The sequence below is a fragment of the Mesoplodon mirus genome (genome assembly GCF_964341445.2).
Source record: "Mesoplodon mirus genome assembly, chromosome: 2".
In the NCBI taxonomy this organism is placed as follows: Eukaryota; Metazoa; Chordata; class Mammalia; order Artiodactyla; family Ziphiidae; genus Mesoplodon; species Mesoplodon mirus.
The window spans coordinates 136340435-136362141 of record NC_138977.1 but is presented as its reverse complement, the minus strand read 5'-3'; the positions used below and the strand labels follow the sequence as shown (position 1 = coordinate 136362141).

The 21707-nt window shown below is 38.4% G+C and overlaps 2 protein-coding genes across 9 annotated transcripts in view; one reads left to right on the top strand and one right to left on the bottom strand.

Moving 5' to 3' along the window:
• Nucleotides 1–15581, bottom strand: part of SCLT1 (sodium channel and clathrin linker 1) — a 283591-nt gene extending 268010 nt beyond the window's left edge. For 2 of the 3 annotated variants that reach the window (XM_082603422.1, XM_082603420.1), the window contains exon 1: nt 15317–15441. In XM_082603422.1, the coding sequence (XP_082459548.1) occupies nt 15317–15350 (34 nt within the window). In that variant the 5' untranslated portion in view covers nt 15351–15441. Of the gene's footprint in view, nt 1–15316; nt 15442–15490 lie in introns of those variants that run through there. The other variant, XM_082603421.1, reaches the window with a different exon arrangement.
• A 352-nt stretch (nt 15582–15933) lies between these two features.
• Nucleotides 15934–21707, top strand: part of LOC309793142 (UPF0462 protein C4orf33) — a 60949-nt gene continuing 55175 nt past the window's right edge. For 3 of the 6 annotated variants that reach the window (XM_082603458.1, XM_082603457.1, XM_082603455.1), the window contains exon 1: nt 21004–21079. The gene's annotated coding sequence lies outside the window, so the exon portion shown is untranslated. The other 3 variants (XM_082603456.1, XM_082603459.1, XM_082603460.1) reach the window with 3 other exon arrangements.

The following is a 21707-nucleotide window of genomic DNA, read 5'->3' as shown; positions in this document are numbered from 1 at the left end:
AAATTTGATATGTTGCTCCATTAATCTAGTTCTTCTCTTATGTACTGAATAATTTTCTAATGCTAACTACCCTTCCACTGGTGGGATGAACCCAGTATGAAGATGATTGTATGTATATTATATATCTATGCACACACAAACACACACATGAACTTATATTCATTGATGGATTCAATTTATTAATATTTTATTTAGGATTTTAGTTTCTGTGTGCATAAGTAAAACATGCCTATAATTTTCTTTCATGCAAGTGTCTTTGCTGGGTGGTAAAGAAGATAGATACTGGGTTCAAACTAGACTGCCTGGGTTCAAATCCCAGCCCAATTACTTATTAGTTATGAGATAACCTTGAAACTGTGGTGGCACTTATCCAGGAGGTTTTTATCTATGGTTATTGAACAGATGGGTATGAGAACTGTAAAATCAAACTCAGGATAAGGTATTACCAGGCATGTGTGACAGAAAAGCAGGGGCATAATCACATTAAGATTACTTACAAGAGAACAGATGAACCAATGGGAAACTGTTACAGCCTATGTAAGGAAGTAGTAAAAACAAACTGGGAAGGAGTTAAGGAAATGGAAGAAAATGAAGGGTTCAAAGAATAGAGGTCTCAATGAGGTCAAAGAAAAGTTATAGTGGGAGTAAGATATTTGTGTTTAAGATTTCAAAAGTTGGGCAAATTTAATAGGACTTCTGCTTATGCTCAAGATAAAGTAAAATGGTCCACTTTCCCACCTGACACACCAAAAAAACCAAACAAATGAAACAATGGTTTTCCAGGCAAACACACATCAGACACTGATAATGACAGACACAAAACAAATGAAGTGAGCCCTGTGATTGTCCCACCTTACTGACTTGAGCAACATTTCTGGCCACAGTAAAAGGAGGGAAAATGCAGGCAGAGATCAGCAAATCCTCTGAGCTAAGGAGATGAAGCTGAGACTCAGTGGAAACCAAGTAAACTAGAGTTGGCAGGACAATCAATAGGAGAGAAAGCTGTACAGAGACAGAACTCCATATATATAAGATCTGGGAAGGGTCTGTCTTGCATAAACAAAAGAGTACTAACCCTTTATTAAAGCAATTGAATTTACAGTTTGAAATACTTCCCACAAAGAAAGCTCTAGATCCAGTTGGCTTCACTGGTAAATTCTACCAAACATTTAAGGAAGAAATAATACCAATTCTACACAAAGGTCTTCCAGAAAACTGAAAAGGACAAAATATTTTCCAAGTAAGTCTGAGGCCAGCATTACTTGATACCAAAACCAGACAAAGACATTAGAAAAAACTTTTTTTTTTTAAAGGCTTCATGGGACTTCCCTGGTGGTCCAGTGGGTAAGACTCTACGCTCCCAAGGCAGGGGGCCCAGGTTCGATCCCCGGTTGGGGAACTAAGAGTCCACATGCTACGGCGCGGCCAAAAAAATTTTTTTTAAAAAGGTGTTATGTACGCAGATGTTAAGATTTTAAATAAACTTTTTAGATAATCAAATTCAACAATGTATAAAAAAGATAATACATTAGGACTAAGAAGAGTTTATCTCAAAAAGGCAGGTTTGACATTGAAAAGTAATCTATATAGATCACCCTATTAAAAAACTAAAAATGGAAAAAACATCTGATCATCTCAATAAATGCAGAAAAAGCATTTGGAAAAATAATCCAACACTCATTCTGATAAAAACTCTCAGAAAACTGGGAATAGAAATGAACATCCTCAACCTAATAAGAACATCAATGAAAAAACTACAGTTAGCATCATATTTAATTTTGAAAAACAGATGCTTTCTCCCTAAAATCAGCAACAACACAAGGATGTCCACTCCAACCATTTCCATTCAACAATGTACTCAAGGTTCTAGCCAGTGCAATAAAGCAAGAAAATGAAATGAAAGGCATCCAAAGTGGAAAGGAAGAAGTAAAACCATCTTCATTTACAGATGAAAAGATTGTCAATGCAGAAAACCTGATGGACTCTATAAAAAACCTACTAGAACAAGTGAGCTTTGAAAGATGGTAGTGTAAAATAAAATACACATACACACACACACGCACGCACAAAAAGTATTTCTATATACTAGCAATGATAATTCAGAAATTGAAAGTAAAAGAATAATACCATTTACAACGGTATCAAAAACAGCAATACATAGGGATAAATCTGACAAAATATGTGCAAAACCTATATACTAAAAATTATAAAATATTACTAAGAAAAAATTAAAGAAGAGCTATATAAATTGAGAGATATATTTTTTCATTTGTCAGAGGACTCAATATCATTAAATGAATCTACACAAATTGATCAAAGTCAATACAATGCCTATCAAAATCCCAGCACCTTTTTTTGTAGAAATTGACAACCTGATTCTCAAATGTATATGGAAGTGCAAAGGACCTATGATAGTCAAAACAACTGTGAAAAAGAACAAATCTGAAAGGCCAACACTATCTGACTTACTATAAAACTGTAATAATCAAGAGAGTGGGATACTGGTTTCCAGATAATCAACGGAACAGAACAAAACAGAAATGGATCTACACAAATATGTACAACTGATTTTTAACAAAGATGCAAAGGTAATTTAATGGAGAAAGGATAGTCTTTTTAAAAGGGCATCCATATACAAAAAAAATGAACCTTGACCTTTACCTTACATCTTGTACAAAATTTAACTCAAAATGTTTCATAGATTTGAATGTAAAACCTAAAACTACAAAACTTCTGGAAGACCACATAGAAGATAATCTTTGTAGCCCTGAGTAAGGCAAAGATTTCTTAGATATGACACAACCATAAAAGAACAAATTGATGAACTGAACTTCATCAAAATTAAAAACTTTTGCTCTGTGAAAGACACTCTTAAGAGAATGAAAACAAAGAAAAAAAAAGGATCCATCCCTACTGGTTACAACACCCACTAGAAGAATGAATTCTTCACTCCTTAGTTTGATATACAAGTCCCTCTTTTTTTTTTTTTTTAAGCAGAGGAAACACAATTACTTTTTTTCTTTTTAACATTTTTACTGGAGTACAAATGCTTTACAATGGTGTGTTAGTTTCTGCTTTAAAACAAAGTGAATCAGCTACACATATACATATGTTACCATATCTCTTCCCTCTTGCAACCATCCTCTCCCCCCCATCCCACCACTCTAGGTGGTCACAAAGCACAAAGCTGATCTCCCTGTGCTATGCGGCTGCTTCCCACTAGCTATCTATTTTACTTTTGGAAGTGTATATATGTCCATGCTACTCCCTCACTTTGTCACAGCTTACCCTTCCCCCTCCCCATATCCTCAAGTCCATTCTCTAGTAGGTCTGTGTCTTTATTCCCGTCTTGCCCATAGATTCTTCATGACCTTCTTTTTTTCTTTTTTTAGATTCCATACATATGTGTGAGCATACAGTATTTGTTTTTCTCTTTCTGACTTACTTCACTCTGTATGACAAACTCTAGGTCCACCCACCTCACTACAAATAACTCAATTTTGTTTCTTTTTATGGCTGAGTAATATTCCATTGTATATATGTGCCACATCTTCTTTATCCATTCACCTGTTGATGGACACTTAGGTTGCTTCCATTTCCTGGCTATTGTAAACAGAGCTGCAATGAACATTTTGGTACATGAATCTTTTTGAATTATGGTTTTCTCAGGGTATATGCCCAGTAGTAGAATTACTGGGTCATGTGGTAGCTCTATTTTTAATTTTTTAAGGAACCTCCATGACCTCTCCACAGTGGCTATATCAATTTACATTCCCACCAACAGTGCAAGAGGGTTCCCTTTTCTCCACACCCTCTCCAGCATTTATTGCTTGTAGATTTTTTGATGATGGCCATTCTGACTGGTGTGAGATGATATCTCATTGTAGTTTTGATTTGCATTTCTCTAATGATTAATGATGCTGAGCATTCTTACATGTGTTTGTTGGCAATCTGTATATCTTCTTTGGAGAAATGTCTCTTTAGGTCTTCTGCCCATTTTTGGATTGGGTTGTTTGTTTTTTTGATATTGAGCTGCATGAGTTGCTTGTAAATTTTGGAGATTAATCGTTTGTCAGTTGCTTCATTTGCAAATATTTTCTCCCATTCTGAGGGTTGTTTTTTCGTCTTGTTTATGGTTTCCTTTGCTGTGGAAAAGCTTTTAAGTTTCATTAGGTCGCATTTGTTTATTTTTGTTTTTATTTACATTTCTCTAGGAGGTGGGTCAAAAAGGATCTTGCTGTGATGTATGTCATAAAGTGTTCTGCCTATGTTTTCCTATAAGAGTTTTATAGTGTTTGGCCTTACATTTAGGTTTTTAATCCATTTTGAGGTTATTTTTGTGTATGGTGTTAGGGAGTGTTCTAATTTCATACTTTTACATGTACCTGTCCAGTTTTCCCAGCACTACTTACAGAAATACACAGGATCATGAGATTACTACAAGCAATGATATGCCAATAAAATGGACAACCTGGAAGAAATGGACAAAATCTTAGAAATGCACAACCTGCCAAGACTGAATCAGGAACAAATAGAAAATATGAACAGACCAATCACAAGCACTGAAATTGAAATTGTGATTTAAAATCTTCCAACAAACAAAAGCCCAGGACCAGATGGCTTCACAGGTGAATTCTATCAAACATTTAGAGAACAGCTTAAACCTATCCTTCTCAAACTCTTCCAAAACACAGCAGAGGGAGGAACACTCCCAAACTCATTCTACGAGGCCACCATCACCCTGATGCCAAAACCAGACAAAGATGTCACAAAGAAAAAAAACTACAGACCAATATCGCCGATGAACACAGATGCAAAAATCCTCAACAAAATACTAGCAAACAGAATCCAACAGCACATTAAAAGGATCATACACCATGATCAAGTGGGGTTTATTCCAGGAATGCAAGGATTCTTCAATATACGCAAATCAATCAACGTGATACACCATATTAACAAATTGAAGGAGAAAAACCATATGATAATCTCAATAGATGCAGAGAAAGCTTTCGACAAAATTCAACACCCATTTATGATAAAAAACACTCCAGAAAGTAGGCATAGAGGGAAATGTCCTCAAGATAATAAAGGCCATATATGACAAACCCACAGACAACATCGTCCTCATTGTGAAAAACTGAAATCATTTCCACTAAGATCAAGAACACGACAACGGTGCCCACTCACACCACTATTATTCAACATAGTTTTGGAAGTTTTAGCCACAGCAATCAGAGAAGAAAAGGAAATAAAAGGAATCCAAATCGGAAAAGAAGAAGTAAAGCTGTCACTGTTTGCAGATGACATGATACTATACATAGAGAGTCCTAAAGATGCTACCAGAAAACTACTAGAGCTAATCAATGAATTTGGTAAAGTAGCAGGACACAAAATTAATGCACAGAAATATCTAGCATTCCTATACACTAATGATGAAAAATCTAAAAGTGAAATTAAGAAACACTCCCATTTACCATTGCAACAAAAAGAATAAAATATCTAGGAATAAACCTACCTAAGAAGACAAAAGACCTGTATGCAGAAAATTATAAGACACCGATGAAAGAAATTAAAGGTGATACAAATAGATGAAGAGATATACCATGTTCTTGGATTGGAAGAATCAACATTGTGAAAATGACTCTACTACCCAAAGCAATCTACAGATTCAATGCAATCCCTATGAAACTATCACTGGCATTTTTCACAGAAATAGAACAAAAAGTTTCACAATTTGTATGAAAACACAAAAGACCCTGAATAGCCATAGAAATCTTGAGAAAGAAAAACGGAGCTGGAGGAATCAGGCTCCCTGACTTAAGACTATACTACAAAGCTACAGTAAGCAAGACAGTAGACTCGACGAGGGGAAGATGGTGGAAGAGTAAGAGGCAGAGATCACCTTCCTCCCCACAGATACATCAGAAATACAGCTACACGTGGAACAACTCCTACAGAACACCTACTGAACGCTGGCAGAAGACCTCAGACCTCCCAAAAGGCAAGAAAGTCCCCACATACCTGGGTAGTGCAGAAGAAAAAAGAATAAACAGAGACAAAAGGATAGGGACGGGACCTGCACCAGTGGGAGGGAGCTGTGAAGGAGGAAAGGTTTCCACACACTAGGATGCCCCTTCGCGGGCGGAGACTGCGGGTGGCAGAGGGGGAAAGCTTCGGAGCTGTGGAGGAGAGCACAGCAACAGGAGGGCAGAAGGCAAAGTGGAGAGATTCCCGCACAGAGGATCAGTGCCAACCCGCACTCACCAGCACAAGAGGCTTTTCTGCTCACCCACCGGGGTGGGCAGGGCTGGGAGCTGCGGCTTGGGCCTTGGTTGGAGCGCAGGGAAAGGACTGGGGCTGGCGGCGTGAACACAGCCTGCAGGGGATTAATGCACCACGGCTAGCCGAGAGGGAGTCCGGGGAAAAGTCTGGACCTGCTGAAGAGGCAAGAGACTTTTTCTTCCCTCTTTGTTTCCTGGTGCACGTGGAAACGGGATTAAGAGCACTGCTTAAAAGAGCTCCAGAGATGGGCACGAGCCAGGGCTAAAAGCGCAGACCCCAGAGACGGGCATGAGATGCTAAGGCTGCTGTTACCGCCACAAAGAAGCCTGAGTGAGAGCACAGGTCACTATCCACACCCCCCTTCGGGGAGCCTGTGCAGCCCGCCACTGTCGGGGTCACGTGATCCAGGGACGGCTTCCCTGGGAGAGCGCATGGCGCGCCTCGGGCTACTACAACGTCACGCTGGCTTTTGCTGCCATAGGCTCACCCCGCACTCCATACCCCTCCATCTCCCCGGCCTGAGTGAGCCACAGTCCCCGAAGCAGCTGCTCCTTTAACCCCGTCCTGTCTGAGGGAAGAACAGACGCCCTCCGGCAACCTACACACAGAGGCAGGGCCAAATCCAAAGCTAAGCCCCGGGAGCTGTGCAAACAAAGAAGAGAAAGGGAAATCTCTCCCAGCAGCCTGAGAAGCGGAGGATTAAAGCTCCACAATCAACTTGATGTACCCTGCATTGGTGGAATACCTGAACAGAAAACAAATCATCCCAAATTTAGGAGGTGGACTTTGAGAGCAAGATTTATTATTTTTTCCCTTTTCCTCTTTTTGTGAGTGTGTATGTGTATGCTTCTGTGTGATTTTGTCTGTACAGGTTTACTTTCACCATTTGTCCTAGTGTCCTATCCGTCCGTTTTTTTGTGGGTTTTTTTTTCTTTAAAAAAAATTTTTTTTTCTTAATAATTATTTTTTATTTTAATAACTTTATTTTCTTGTATTTTATTTTATCTTTCTTTCTTTCTTTCCTTCCTTCCCTCCTTCCTCCCTCCCTCCCTTTCTTCCTTCCTTCCTGCCTCCCTCCCTCTCCTCTCTCTCTCTCCCTTTCTCTCTCTTTCTTCCCTTCTTTCTTTTTCTTTCTTTCTTTATGCTTTATCTCCCTTTTATTCTGAGCCATGTGGATGAAAGGCTCTTGGTGCGGCAGCCAGGAGTCAGTACCAAGCCTCTGAGGTGGGAGAACCAACTTCAGGACACTGGTACACAAGAGACCTCCCAGCTCCACATAGTATCGAATGGCGAAAATCTCCCAGAGATCTCCATCTCAACACCAACACCCAGCTTCACTCAATGAGCAGCAAGCTACAGTGCTAGAAACCCTATGCCAAACAACTAGCAAGAAAGGAACACAACCCCACCCATTAGCAGAGAGGCTGGCCTAAAATCATAATAAGTCCACAGACACCCCAAAACACACCACCAGACGTGCACCTGCCCATCAGAAAGACAAGGTCCAGCCTCATCCACCAGAACACAGGCACTAGTCCCCTCCACCAGGAAGCCTACACAACCCACTGAACCAACTTTAGCCACTGGGGACAGACACCAAAAAAAACAGGAACTACGAACCTGCAGCCTGCAAAAAGAAGACCCCAAACACAGTAAGATAAGCAAAATCAGAAGACAGAAAAACACACAGCAGATGAAGGAGCAAGATAAAAACCCACCAGACCTAACAAATGAAGAGGAAATAGGCAGTCTACCTGAAAATTCAGAATGATAGTAAAGATGATCCAAAATCTTGGAAATAGAATAGACAAAATGCAAGAAACATTTAACAAGGACCTAGAAGAACTATAGATGAAACAAGCAACGATGACCAACACAATAAATGAAATTAAAAATACTCTAGAAGGGATCAATAGCAGAATAACTGAGGCAGAAGAAAGGATAAGTGACCTGGAAGATAAAACAGTGGAAATAACTACTGCACAGCAGAATAAAGAAAAAAGAATGAAAAGAACTGAGTACAGTCTCAGAGACCTCTAGGACAACATTAAACACACCAACATTCAAATTATAGGGGTTCTAGAAGAAGAAGAGAAAAAGAAAGGGACTGAGAAAATATTTGAAGAGATTATAGTTGAAAACTTCCCTAATATGGGAAATGAAATAGTTAATCAAGTCCAAAAAGCACACAGAGTCCCATACAGGATAAATGCAAGGAGAAATATGCCAAGACACATATTAATCAAACTGTCAAAAATTAAATACAAAGAAAACATATTAAAAGCAGCAAGGGAAAAAAAACAAATAACACACAAGGGAATCCCCATAAGGTTAACAGCTGATCTTTCAGCAGAAACTCTGCAAGACAGAAGGGACTGGCAGGACGTATTTAAAGTGATGAAGGAGAAAAACCTACAACCAAGATTATTCTACCCAGCAAGGATCTCATTCAGATTTGATGGAGAAATTAAAACGTTTACAGACAAGCAAAAGCTGAGAGAGTTCAGCACCACCAAACCAGCTTTACAACAAATGCTAAAGGAACTTCTCTAGGCAAGAAACACAAGAGAAGGAAAAGACCTACAATAATGAACCCAAAACAATTAAGAAAATGGGAATAGGAACATACGGATTAATAATTACCTTAAATGTAAATGAACTAAATGCTCCCGGCAAAAGACAAAGATTGGCTGAATGGATAAAAAAACAAGACCCATATATATGCTGTCTACAAGAGACCCATTTCAGACCTAGAGACACATACAGACTGAAAGTAAGGGGATGGAAAAAGATATTCCATGCAAATGGAAATTAAAAGAAAGCTGGAGTAGCAATTCTCATATCAGACAAAATAGACTTTAAAATAAAGACTATCAAAAGAGACAAAGAAGGACACTACATAATGATCAACGGATCGATCCAAGAAGAAGATATAACAATTGTAAATATTTGTGCACCCAACATAGGAGCACCTCTATACATAAGGCAAATACTAACAGCCATAAAAGGGGAAATCGACAGTAACACAATCATAGTAGGGGACTTTAACACCCCACTTTCACCAATGGACAGATCATCCAAAATGAAAATAAATAAGGAAACACAAGCTTTAAATGATACATTAAACAAGATGGACTTAATTAATATTTATAGAACATTCCAACCAAAAACAACAGAATACACATTTTTCTCAAGTGCTCATGGAACATTCTCCAGCATAGATCATATCTTGGGTCACAAATCAAGCCTTGGTAAATTTAAGAAAATTGAAATTGTATCAAGCATCCTTTCCAACCACAACGCTATGAGACTAGATATCAAATACAGGAAAAGATCTGTAAAAAATACAAACACATGGACGCTAAACAATACACTTCTTGATAACGAAGTGATCACTGAAGAAATCAAAGAGAAATCAAAAAATTCCTAGAAACAAATGACAATGGAGACACAACGACCCAAAACCTATGGGATGCAGCAAAAGTAGTTCTAAGAAGGAAGTTTACAGCAATACAATCCTACCTTAAGAAACAGGAAACATCTCGAATAAACAACCTAACCTTGCACCTAAAGCAATTAGAGAAAGAAGAAAAAAATAACCCCAAAGTTAGCAGAAGGAAAGAAATCATAAAGATCAGATCAGAAATAAATGAAAAAGAAATGAAGGAAACCATAGCAAAGATCAATAAAACTAAAAGCTGGTTCTTTGGGAAGATAAACAAAATTGATAAACCATTAGCCAGACTCATCAAGAAAAAAAGGGAGAAGACTCAAATGAATAGAATTAGAAATGAAAAAGGAGAAGTAACAACTGACACTGCAGAAATACAAAAGATCATGAGAGATTACTACAAGCAACTCTATGAGAATAAAATGGACAACCTGGAAAAAATGGACAAATTCTTAGAAATGCACAACCTGCTAAGACTGAATCAGGAACAAATAGAAAATATGAACAGACCAATCACAGGCTCTGAAATTGAAACTGTGATTAAAAATATTCCAACAAACAACTTCCCAGGCGAATTCGATCAAACATTTAGAGAAGAGCTAACACCCATCCTTCTCAAACTCTTCCAAAATATAGCAGAGGGAGGAACACTCCCAAACTCATTCTACGAGGCCACCATCACCCTGATACCAAAACCAGGCAAGGATGTCACAAAGAAAGAAAACTACAGACCAATATCACTGATGAACACAGATGCAAAAATCCTCAACAAAATACTAGCAAACAGAATCCAACAGCACATTAAAAGGATCATACACCATGATCAAGTGGGGTTTATTCCAGGAATGCAAGGATTCTTCAATATATGCAAATCAATCAACGTGACACACCATATTAACAAATTGAAGGAGAAAAACCATATGATCATCGCAATAGATGCAGAGAAAGCTTTTGACAAAATTCAACACCCACTTATGATAAAAACCCTGCAGAAAGTAGGCATAGAGGGAACTTTCCTCAACATAATAAAGGCCATATATGACAAACCCACAGCCAACATCGTCCTCAATGGTAAAAAACTGAAAGCATTTCCACTAAAATCAGGAACACGACAAGGTTGCCCACTGTCACCACTATTATTCAACATAGTTTTGGAAGTTTTAGCCACAGCAACCAGAGAAGAAAAGGAAATAAAATGAATCCAAATCTGAAAAGAAGCAGTAAAGCTGTCACTGTTTGCAGATGACATGATACTATACATCGAGAATCCTAAAGATGCTACCAGAAAACTACTAGAGCTAATCAATGAATTTGGTAAAGTAGCAGGGTACAACATTAATGCGCAGAAATCTCTGGCATTCCTATACACTAATGATGAAAACTCTGAAAGTGAAATCAAGAAAACACTCCCATTTACCACTGCAACAAAAAGAATAAAATATCTAGGAATAAACCTACCTAAGGAGACAAAAGACCTGTATGCAGGAAATTATAAGACACTGATGAAAGAAATTAAAGATGATACAAATAGATGGAGAGATATACCATGTTCTTGAATTGGAAGAATCAGCATTGTGAAAATGACTCTACTACCCAAAGGAATCTACAGATTCAATGCAATCCCTATCAAACTACCACTGGCATTTTTCACAGAACTAAAACAAAAAATTTCAGAATTTGTATGGAAACACAAAAGACCCCGAATAGCCAAAGCAATCTTGAGAACGAAAAACGGAGCTGGAGGAATCAGGCTCTCTGACTGCAGACTATACTACAAAGCTACAGTAATCAAGACAGTATGGTACTGGCACAGAAACAGAAAGATAGATCAATGGAACAGGATAGAAAGCCCAGAGATAAACCCACGCACATATGGTCACCTTATCTTTGATAAAGGAGGCAGGAATGTACAGTGGTGAAAGGACAGTCTCTTCAATAAGTGGTGCTGGGAAAACTGAACAGATACATGTAAAAGTATGAGATTAGATCACTCCCTAACACCATACACAAAAATAAGCTCAAAATGGATTAAAGACCTAAATGTAAGGCCAGAAACTATCAAACTCTTAGAGGAAAACACAGGCAGAACAATCTATGACATAAATCACAGCAAGATTCTTTGTTACCCACCTCCTAGAGAAATGGAAATAAAAACAAAAATAAACAAATGGGACCTAATGAAACGTCAAAGCTTTTGCACAGCAAAGGAAACCATAAACAACACCAAACGACAACTCTCAGAATGGGAGAAAATATTTGCAAATGAAGCAATTGACAAAGGATTAATCTCCAAAATTTATAAGCAATTCATGCAGCTCAATAACAAAAGAACAAACAACCCAATCCAAAAATGGGCTGAAGACCTAAATAGACATTTCTCCAAAGAAGATATACAGACTGCCAACAAGCACTTGAAAGAATGCTCAACATCATTAATCATTAGAGAAATGCAAGTCAAAACTACAATGAGATATCATCTCACACTAGTCAGAATGGCCATCATCAAAAAATCTACAAACAATAAATGCTGGAGAGGGTGTGGAGAAAAGGGAACACTAACACACTGCTGGTGGGAATGTGAGTTTGTACAGCCATTATGGAGAACAGTATGGAGGTTCCTTAAAAAACTACAAATAGAACTACCGTATGACCCAGTAATCCCACTACTGGGCATATACCCTGAGAAAACCATAATTCAAAAAGAGTCATATACCAAAATGTTCATTGCAGCTCTATTTACAATAGCCCGGAGATGAAAACAACTTAAGTGTCCATCATCGGATGAATGGATAAAGAAGATGTGGCACATATATACAATGGAATATTACTCAGGCATAAAAAGAAACGAAATTGAGCTATTTGTAATGAGGTGGATGGACCTAGAGTCTGTCATACAGGGTGAAGTAAGTCAGAAAGAGAAAGACAAATACCGTATGCTAACACATATATATGGAATTTAAGAAAAAAAAATGTCATGAAGATCCTAGTGGTAAGACAGGAATAAAGACACAGACCTACTAGAGAATGGACTTGACGATACGGGGAGGGGGAAGGGTAAGCTGTGACAAAACGAGAGAGTGGCACGGACATATATACAGTACCAAACGTAAAATAGCTAGCTAGTGGGAAGCAGCCGCATAGCACAGGGAGATCAGCTCGGTGCTTTGTGACCACCTAGAGGGGTGGGATAGGGAGGGTGGGAGGGAGGGAGATGCAAGAGGGAAGAGATATGGGAACATATGTATATGTATAACTGATTCACTTTGTTGTAAAGCAAAAACTGATACACCATTGTAAAGCAATTATACTCCAATAAAGATGTTAAAAAAAAAAAAGACAGTATGGTAGTGGCACAAAAACAGAAATATAGATCAATGGAACAGGATAGAAAGCCCAGAGATAAACCCACGCACATATGGTCACCTTATCTTTGACAAAGGAGGCAAGAATATACAAGTCCCTCTTTGAACAGGTCTCTAAGGCCTATCAGGTCTCCCTTCTCAGATGGAGGTAGAGGAATGGTGTAATACAAATATGCTAGGACAAATGAAAGGAGGCCCAAAATCAACAGAAGGCAATGAAGAGAAGGTCAGAGGTAAGTGGGAGAAGGGCAAGCTTTCTACATTTACCTGAACTGGTGTTCAGCTGGTCAACTAATGGGGTCACCCACCAGCTAAACCTGGCATGTGAGGTCCAGTTAAAGGAAAAAAGGGGAGGTTCATAGTCTTCTAACACTCATTCTCATCTCTTCATGCAAACCCTACCATTCCATGCTCCAATTTCCTGAATAAGCAGTTATTTCAAGCCTCCAAGCCTTTGCTTCTTCTGCTCCCTCTGTCTGAGGATTCCCTTTTTCCATGCCCCCGTCTTCTGGTGAACTCATTTTTCAAGAAATAATTTACTATGCTTCTATCGTTCTCTCTGGTATTTGGACTTCAGTTTTATTTAAGAATTGTGGCTGGTGAATTCCTCTAAAACTCATAGGTTATGAATGCCTCAGGAGCTCTCCCCACCCCAACCAAACTACTCAACACCAATTCTTGTCCCACACCACTCAGATGGTGGCCAGCTAGTCCTCCTTATGGGATAAGGGATATTCCCACTTGAAACCTAAGAAATAATGCTAATGTTATAGTATCATTTTAATGTCATTAATGATTTTAGATAATATAAACTGTGCACTTAAAATGTGCTAGACACCATGCTAAGTGCTTTATTTGCATCATCTCATTTAATCCTCACAACAATCCCATGAGGGTTATTGTGCTATTATACCCATTTTACAAATGAAAAAATTGAGGTATAGAGAAGCTAAGTAACTTGCCCAAGGTCAAAGACCTAGAAAGAGAGCTAAAATATGGGCCCAGACAGACTGAATCCAGAGGCTGAGTTCTCAACCACTGGTCTATGATGCTTCCAAAATGGAATGTACCACTTTTTTCCTACTTTCTCCATTGCTCAAGCAAGCCAAAAACCTAAGTTGCCCTGTACCTCTTCCTTCCAAATCCCTTCATCTCCAATCTCACTGAACCTATCTTAGTTCACTTCTTACTTGGATAATGACAACAATTGCCTAACTGCACTCTGCTATAATGCATGTTCCTCATTAACAGCCAACTGGGCTTTTCAAATAAATCACAATCTGATCGGGTTACTCTCAACTGAATTCCTTTCAGTGATTCCTATAACCTGTGCAATGGTTCAAACTCCTGAACACAAAGCAGACAAGGTTCTTTACTATCTAGCCAAATTCTTTCCTTTCAGCTCCATTTGCCATTTCCCTATATACATCATATTCCATTCAAACAAATCTTCTTAAAAGTTTCTAACAAAGCATATTCCTAATCCCTTCAATGTTGTAAATATTGTTCTACTCGACTACACAGTTCTTTATTTAGTAAATTTATATTACTGCTTCAAGTTTCAGCCCAAATGGCGCCTTCCTTGACCACAGTAAATTATAACCGTGTAATAGTTAATATTTGTTTAGCACTATGTCAGATACTATTCTAAATCCTATACATATTTTAACGGTCATTTAATCATTTGAACAACCCTGTGAGGAAATTGAGGCAAAGAGTTGGCAGTTGCTGCCACTTCCGTGTATTTATGGAATTTATATACTTCTCTCCTCAAATTAAATTCTTGAGGGTAGAACAGTCCTCCTCATCTTTGTAATAGCTATGCTGGTATAGCACCTGGCACATAATAGAAACAGGAGGAGCTCAATGAACATCTTTTGAACAATTGGCCAGAGCTGTGTCTCTAGGTTCTAACTGCAGACTTGGAAACTCTTCCTTGCCATTAGCCCTCTAATTTCTCCAGAGCATGCGAGGAGCATGAGTAGCAGAGTAGAGTAGCAGAGTCCCACATAAGCTTAAGGAACCTAACAGTATTTACTAAACGGTTCTGCTGAAATGTATACATATCCTCATATATACCATCAAGCTTTTTCTGCAGCTGTCTTCTTTTAAGTTTTTACAAATTTCCATGCACCCAACAGGCATTCAGAAAATACTAGTCAACAATGACGACATTAAACATTACATATAAGAATTCTAGATAAAGGAATGTGGAGCTTACTCTGATCTCGCAGAAAGTCGATTTCTGTGGCCATTTAGATACAATTTGTTTGATGCTTTCACCACCTTTACTTTTCTTAAAAAGACACAAAGCTCGCTGTGAGGGAAAACAAATCTAAAGCAACGCTTCGGAGGTTGTCTACCACTTGAGCGGTGTAATCTGCATCCTACTCACGTGGCGCCAACAGCCCCGCCGCACCTCCTTCTCCCGAGTCCCAGCCGAGTCCCTCGCTCAAGCGAGACACAAGATTTCAGGTTTGCTGGGGACCCGCCAAGTGAATTCTGTTCCACGTTCACCCGAATCCCAGCCAGGTGGGACTAGGGATGTACAGGCGTCCCGCGGGTCACTCGGGGTCGTGTTGGGCCACTCAGGAGAGCGCCGAGAGAGCTGGCGGGCAGCCGGGTGGCGGCGTCCTTGGCGGAGCGTGGAGCGACTGCAGGACTGCCGAGAAGCCCGGGCCAAGCAGCGGAAGTCCACTCGGCCCGCCCTGCGACTTTGAAACCGGTGCCCCAGACCGCTCCTTGGAGACGGTGACGCAGTGCGTCATCACGCAGGCGTCGGCGTTTACGTCATCGCGCTTCCTGAAGTTCTCTCACGCTATTGGTTGTCTGTCAAGCGATGGGCGGAGCTGTGGAAACCTGGATGACAGCCGGCTGAGCCACCTGTGTGGCGGCGGGCAAGCTGGTGGGTCTGTGTCCTAGGATGGCTGGGCCCAGCGGGTTTTTTTGTTTTTTGTTTCTTTTTTTCTTTTATTCCTTTTTAAAAAAGAAACCCCCCAAAATGTAAACATAGGGCATTAACTACATATTTTCAATGCCCCCGTATCTTTGTTACCTAACACTTCCGGGCTGGGAGAACTCGCTGGCCGAAGCGGATGGTTGGAAAGCACGTAGGTTTCTGCGTCTGCGGTCTGAACCCAGACTGGCGTCTTCAGAGTCTACCTCCAAAGCTGGAGGATTCTGGGTATGAATTTGATAATCCCCAGAAACTAGGTACGTGGGGCTTTGGAGAAAGGACACAGCTGTTGTTTAAATAGTTAACCGCGTGGCAATAAGACATGTAGTTAGATCCTCCAAAGATCCTGCAAATTCAGCAGTTATTTCTTTAGAGATAACTTTGATTCCTCAAAAAAAGAAGGAAAGACAAATTCACATTTTTTGCAAGAAATAATGAGGTAAAACTTTACATTTGTATACCGATTACAATCCATCTTTAAAAAGTGATTATGTCTGGATTTAAAGCTCATCATTATTTTTAAAAGTTAACAGAGGAAATTTCAATCCCAGCAATCAAAATGTTAACTTGAAGCCAGCCACCAGTCTTAGTGCTTTTTAATCAAATATGTGTTTTTATGGCTTGAGGTAAAGTTTCTAAATAGACATGCAGAAGTAGTCGATTTAGCTTTCTTTTTAACAGTTTAAGAAGTTTTTGTTGTTTGTACTCATACTGTTATATAAACAAAATAATGTTAGCAGAATGTATTAAGAAATTTTTTAAATGCGTCCAGCTGTATCCAGTTAGGTATTCGAAGTCCTGTTACAGGTTTTCTCCATACTCACTATTAAGAAAATGAGATGGTCCTTCCCCTAAAGACTGGTTGTTACATATGGAGGCACATCTAATAACTATAAAAACTTTAATTTAGCTTTGAGTTAGTGAAGATTGTACTTGATCTGGTTTTTAGTGGCCATGAAGTTAACACAAAAACCTGTTGGAAGGAAAAATTGAAAGTGCAAACTCCAACTCTTTTTCGAAGTCACTGTGTGGCTTTTTCTTCAGGAATGTCTCTCTGACTCCCCAATGAATTGTTTGTATCTTCCCCTACATTTGAACCTTGTATACTGTCATAGGGTGATTTAACTTGGCACCAAACAAGTAGTCATAAACTTAACTCTACATTTACACTAGAAGTTGATAAGATATTAGTATGGGTGAAAGCAAACAGTACTTTCTGGATGTAAATGATGAGGTGGTCTTCACATTGCAAAAATTAAATATCCGAAATTGGAGTTTTTATCTCTGTACTTGAATTATATGGCCTAGATGGTCAAGGTCAATACAAACTATATAGTTGTTGAGTTTTGAGGTGTGGTGGTTTGTTTGTTGGTGGCTTTTTTTGTTGTTGTTGTTACAAGATTTTTACTGGTTGAATTTTAATGAAGTACTTTCAAAATAATTTTCATCTGTAAGAAACAAAATTGCTATGATTTCACTTATCTTTATCTGCTCTAGTGTTCTTCCTTCTTAAAGCTTCCCTTCTGTTCTCTACCCACTTATCCCAAGGTAGGTGTTTCCTTTGTACTTACTTCGTGCTTCTTCCTGCAGTGTCTATCATATTGTTTTGTAGTTTGACTCCAGGCTCCATCATAGTACCTGGAACACAATGAGCACTCAATAAGTATCTGATGAAGGAATTAATTTAAAGAATGTGTGTGTATAGGAAGTATCTATTACTGTAATTGAGTACAAGGAATGAGAAGCAGAGAAAAGTACTTAGTATGTGTTTAACCATTATCTAGTCACTAATTCATGTTTTTTATATTGATATATTTCTGCAATAAGAAAAGCCCTAAAAATTAATAGATTTCACTAATATTAATTTATGCAGTAAATTGACATTGAGTTCCAAGTACTGTGGGGAAAGCATCATGAAGAATACAAAGTTGGAAGTTTAAGCTAGGATCAAAACTTCTTTTTAACATTGTCTGATATTATTAAATGCCATAAAAAGTGATTTTTTTAAAACTCTTAATAATTATGTTTATTTGACCAACCAAGAGAAGGATGGCCTAGAAATTCAATCTCTCTTTTTAAGCTTATCTTTTTTATTATTATAATTATTGTAGTAAAAAACACATAACATGAAATCTACTCTTAATTTTTAAAGTGTCAAGCACAGTATTGTTAACTCTATGCACATTGCTGTACAGCAGATCTTTAGAACGGTTTCATCTTGCATGACTGAAACTCTGTACCTATGGAACAACAACTCCCCATTTCCCTCTCCCACCAAAAGTGATTTTTATAAAACAAAAATAATCATTCTGTTAAAACAAACACAAAAGTTGTTTTTCCCCCAAGAAAGTTTTTTAAAGTATGTTATAAGCAGAATATATTTAGGCTGAACCATGTGAAACTGTTGATTTTTTCCAAAATTTCATATGGCTTAGCTTAATATTTTAACTGAAAATATCTGAATTATGGCAACACCCCAGTGTAATATCTGCTCTTGCAGACTGGGAGAAAATTACAGTAACTTTACTTAAACCTATAGAATATGCATGCTCTTCTCAGAGTAGCTGTGACGCTCAGGTGTAGTGACTCCTTGCTGAATTAAACCCATAGATCCTATTAAAGTTTTGGTAACTCTCAGCAACTAGGATACATAGCAATTCTATTTGGAAGCACTGTAATTCTGTAAATTATTATCTTTTTGTGAGAAGTTTAATACTTTATACATGATTTAGTTATTAATTTATTATCCTATAAAGAAACAATAATTTCACATTGCCTTGGGTGAAAGAGACACTAAGAAAATAGGCTAAGTGGTGCTGGGAAAACTAGACAGCTACATGTAAAAGAATGAAGAACACTGCCTAATACCATACACAAAAATAAACTCCAAATGGATTAAAGACCTAAATTTAAGACCAGACACTATAAAACTCTTAGAGGAAAACATAGGAGAAACACCCTTTGACATAAACCACAGCAAGATCTTTTTTGACCCACCTCCTAGAGTAATGGAAATAAAAACAAAAATAAACAAATGGGACTTAATTAAACTTAAAAGCTTTTGCACAGCAAAGGAAACCATAAATAGGACAAAAAACCAACCCTCAGAATGGGAGAAAATATTTGCAAATGAAACAGACAAAGGAGTAACCTCCAAAATATACAAACAGCTCATGGAGCTGAATATCAAAAAAAAAAAATCCAATTAAGAAATGGGCAGAAGACCTAAATGGACATTTCACCAAGGAAGACATACAGATGGCCAAGAGGCACATGAAGAGATGCTCAACATCACTAATTATTAGAGAAATGCAAAACAAAAGTACCATGAGGTCTCACCTCATGCCGGTCAGAATGGCCATTATCAAAAAATCTAGAAATAATAAATGCTGAAAAGGGTGTGGCGAAAAGGGAACCCTCCTGCACTGTTGGTGGGAATGTAAATTGATAAAATCACTATGGAAAACAGTATGGAGTTTCCTTAAAAAAGTAAAAATAGAACTATCATATGACCCAGCAATCCCACTACTGGGCATATACCCTGAGAAAACCATAATTCAAAAAGAGACATGTACCACAGTGTTCACTGCAGCACTATTTACAATAGACAGGACATGGAACCAACCGAAATGTCCATCGACAGCTGAATGGATAAAGAAGATGTGGTACATACATACAATGGAATATTACTCAGCCGTAAAAAGAAACAAAATTGAGTTATTGGTAGTGAGGTGGGTGGACCTAGAGTCTGTCATACAGAAAGAGAAAAACAAATACCATATGCTAACACATATATATGGAATCTTTAAAAAAATGGTACTGATGAACCTAGTTGCAGGACAGGAATAAAGATGTAGACATAGAGAATGGACTTGAGGACAGGGGGTGGGAGGGGGAAGCTGGGGCGAAGTGAGAGTAGCATGGACATATACACACTACCAAATGTAAAATAGATAGCTAGTGGGAAGCAGCCCCATAGCACAGGGAGATTAGCTCCGTGCTTTGCGATGACCTAGAGGGTTGGGATAGGGAGGATGGTAGGGAGGCTCAGGAGGGAGTGGATATGGGGACATATGTATGCATATGGCTGATTCACTTTGGTGTACAACAGAAACTAACACAGTATTGTGAAGCAATTATACTCCAATAAAGATCTATTAAAAAAAGAAAATAGGCTGATAGATGCCGAAACTGGTAGGATAGTTAAGACTGAAGCAACCAGAACCATATCTCCAGAGCACTTAACCATATTCCATGATCTCAAGGGTCAGACTATCCTGTCTGAAAGTCTATTTTTCTATAAGAAAACCACCTCAGAAACAGGTAATTTTAATGATTTGAGCAGAAAAATGTTTTCTTTAGGCAAATCTATATACTTTAATAATAATAATCTTTTTTTTTAGTACTTACTATGCCCTAGGCACTGTTCTAAATACTTTGTATGTATATTAACTCATTTAATCCTCACAAAACCTTGTAAGGTAGTTGCTATTTTTAAATCCCTTTTACAATAACTTGCTGATGATCGCAGTTGGAAAGTGCCTGAATTTCTATTTGAACCCAGGCACTCTGGTGCCAATGTTAGAATCGTTGACCACTATGTTTATACCTCCCAGCAGGATAATATAATTTGCAGCTAGGATAATATTATTTACAGCTAGTGTAATATAATTTACAATTTTTGCTTATATAGCCAGTTAGCCTTTAGTTACATTAAGTGAATTATTGCCGGACGTGTTCTATTGTAATCTTATGATTTACAGTTGATTTTTAAATTGTGCAACAATTTTAAATATTGCTGAGTTACCCTTCCATCTTCCTCTAGAAAACCGCTCAAACTTCTGTGGAACGATTAAAAGTCTTCAGACTTTTAAGTCTTCAGACTTTAAGGACCAGCGGTGGTCCTTCAACAGGTCTCTGTGCTTCAGTCCGCCAAGTCCCTCCCCCAGAGCGTGCGGGCTGCGGGGCGGAGCCGCATGACCTCGGCCGCAGGGAGCGAGCGAGTGTTGGCCCGAGAAGAGACTCCTGGTCTGTGTTCCCTCCTTGTCAACGCTTTCTCCACTCTGTCGTTCCTCCCACCTTCTCCTAGTCTTGTTGGCTTTTTCTCTTGCAACTTATTTTTCAGCTGCTTCTCCTGGCGGCACAGTTTCCTCCCACTTTCGGGCTGACTTCCTCCTTTCTCCGTTTCTCTCTTAAATGGACGCGGGAGACGGGGAGTGGGGGCGGGGAAGATGCAAACTGAAAAAAAATCATTTTTGTAGAAAACTGAAAACAAAAGTTCGTGAATAGAATATTTGGAAATTTTCCTCACAAAACGTTCAGGTGAGAAAACACATTTTCCATAACTTCCTTCTTTTAACCTTTGTGGAATTTTTTTTTTTTTTCCTCTCTAGGCTCTTGATGCTCCAGGGTTCCGTCTCATTTTTCTTCCTTCATTTCCTTTTAAGGTTTTCCCATAGTACAAGTAAAGCATGAAAATAATTATTTTCGACTTTTTTTGATGAAAGAATAATTTGAAGAATAGAAGTTAAAATGTGGAAAAGTACAGATTAATAATAAACATTCTTTTTAAGAAAGTTTACACAGCCAACATAAAAATTGTATAATAGAATGGTGTTCACCTTGAATGAATATATTCTTTTAATAATATTCCTAA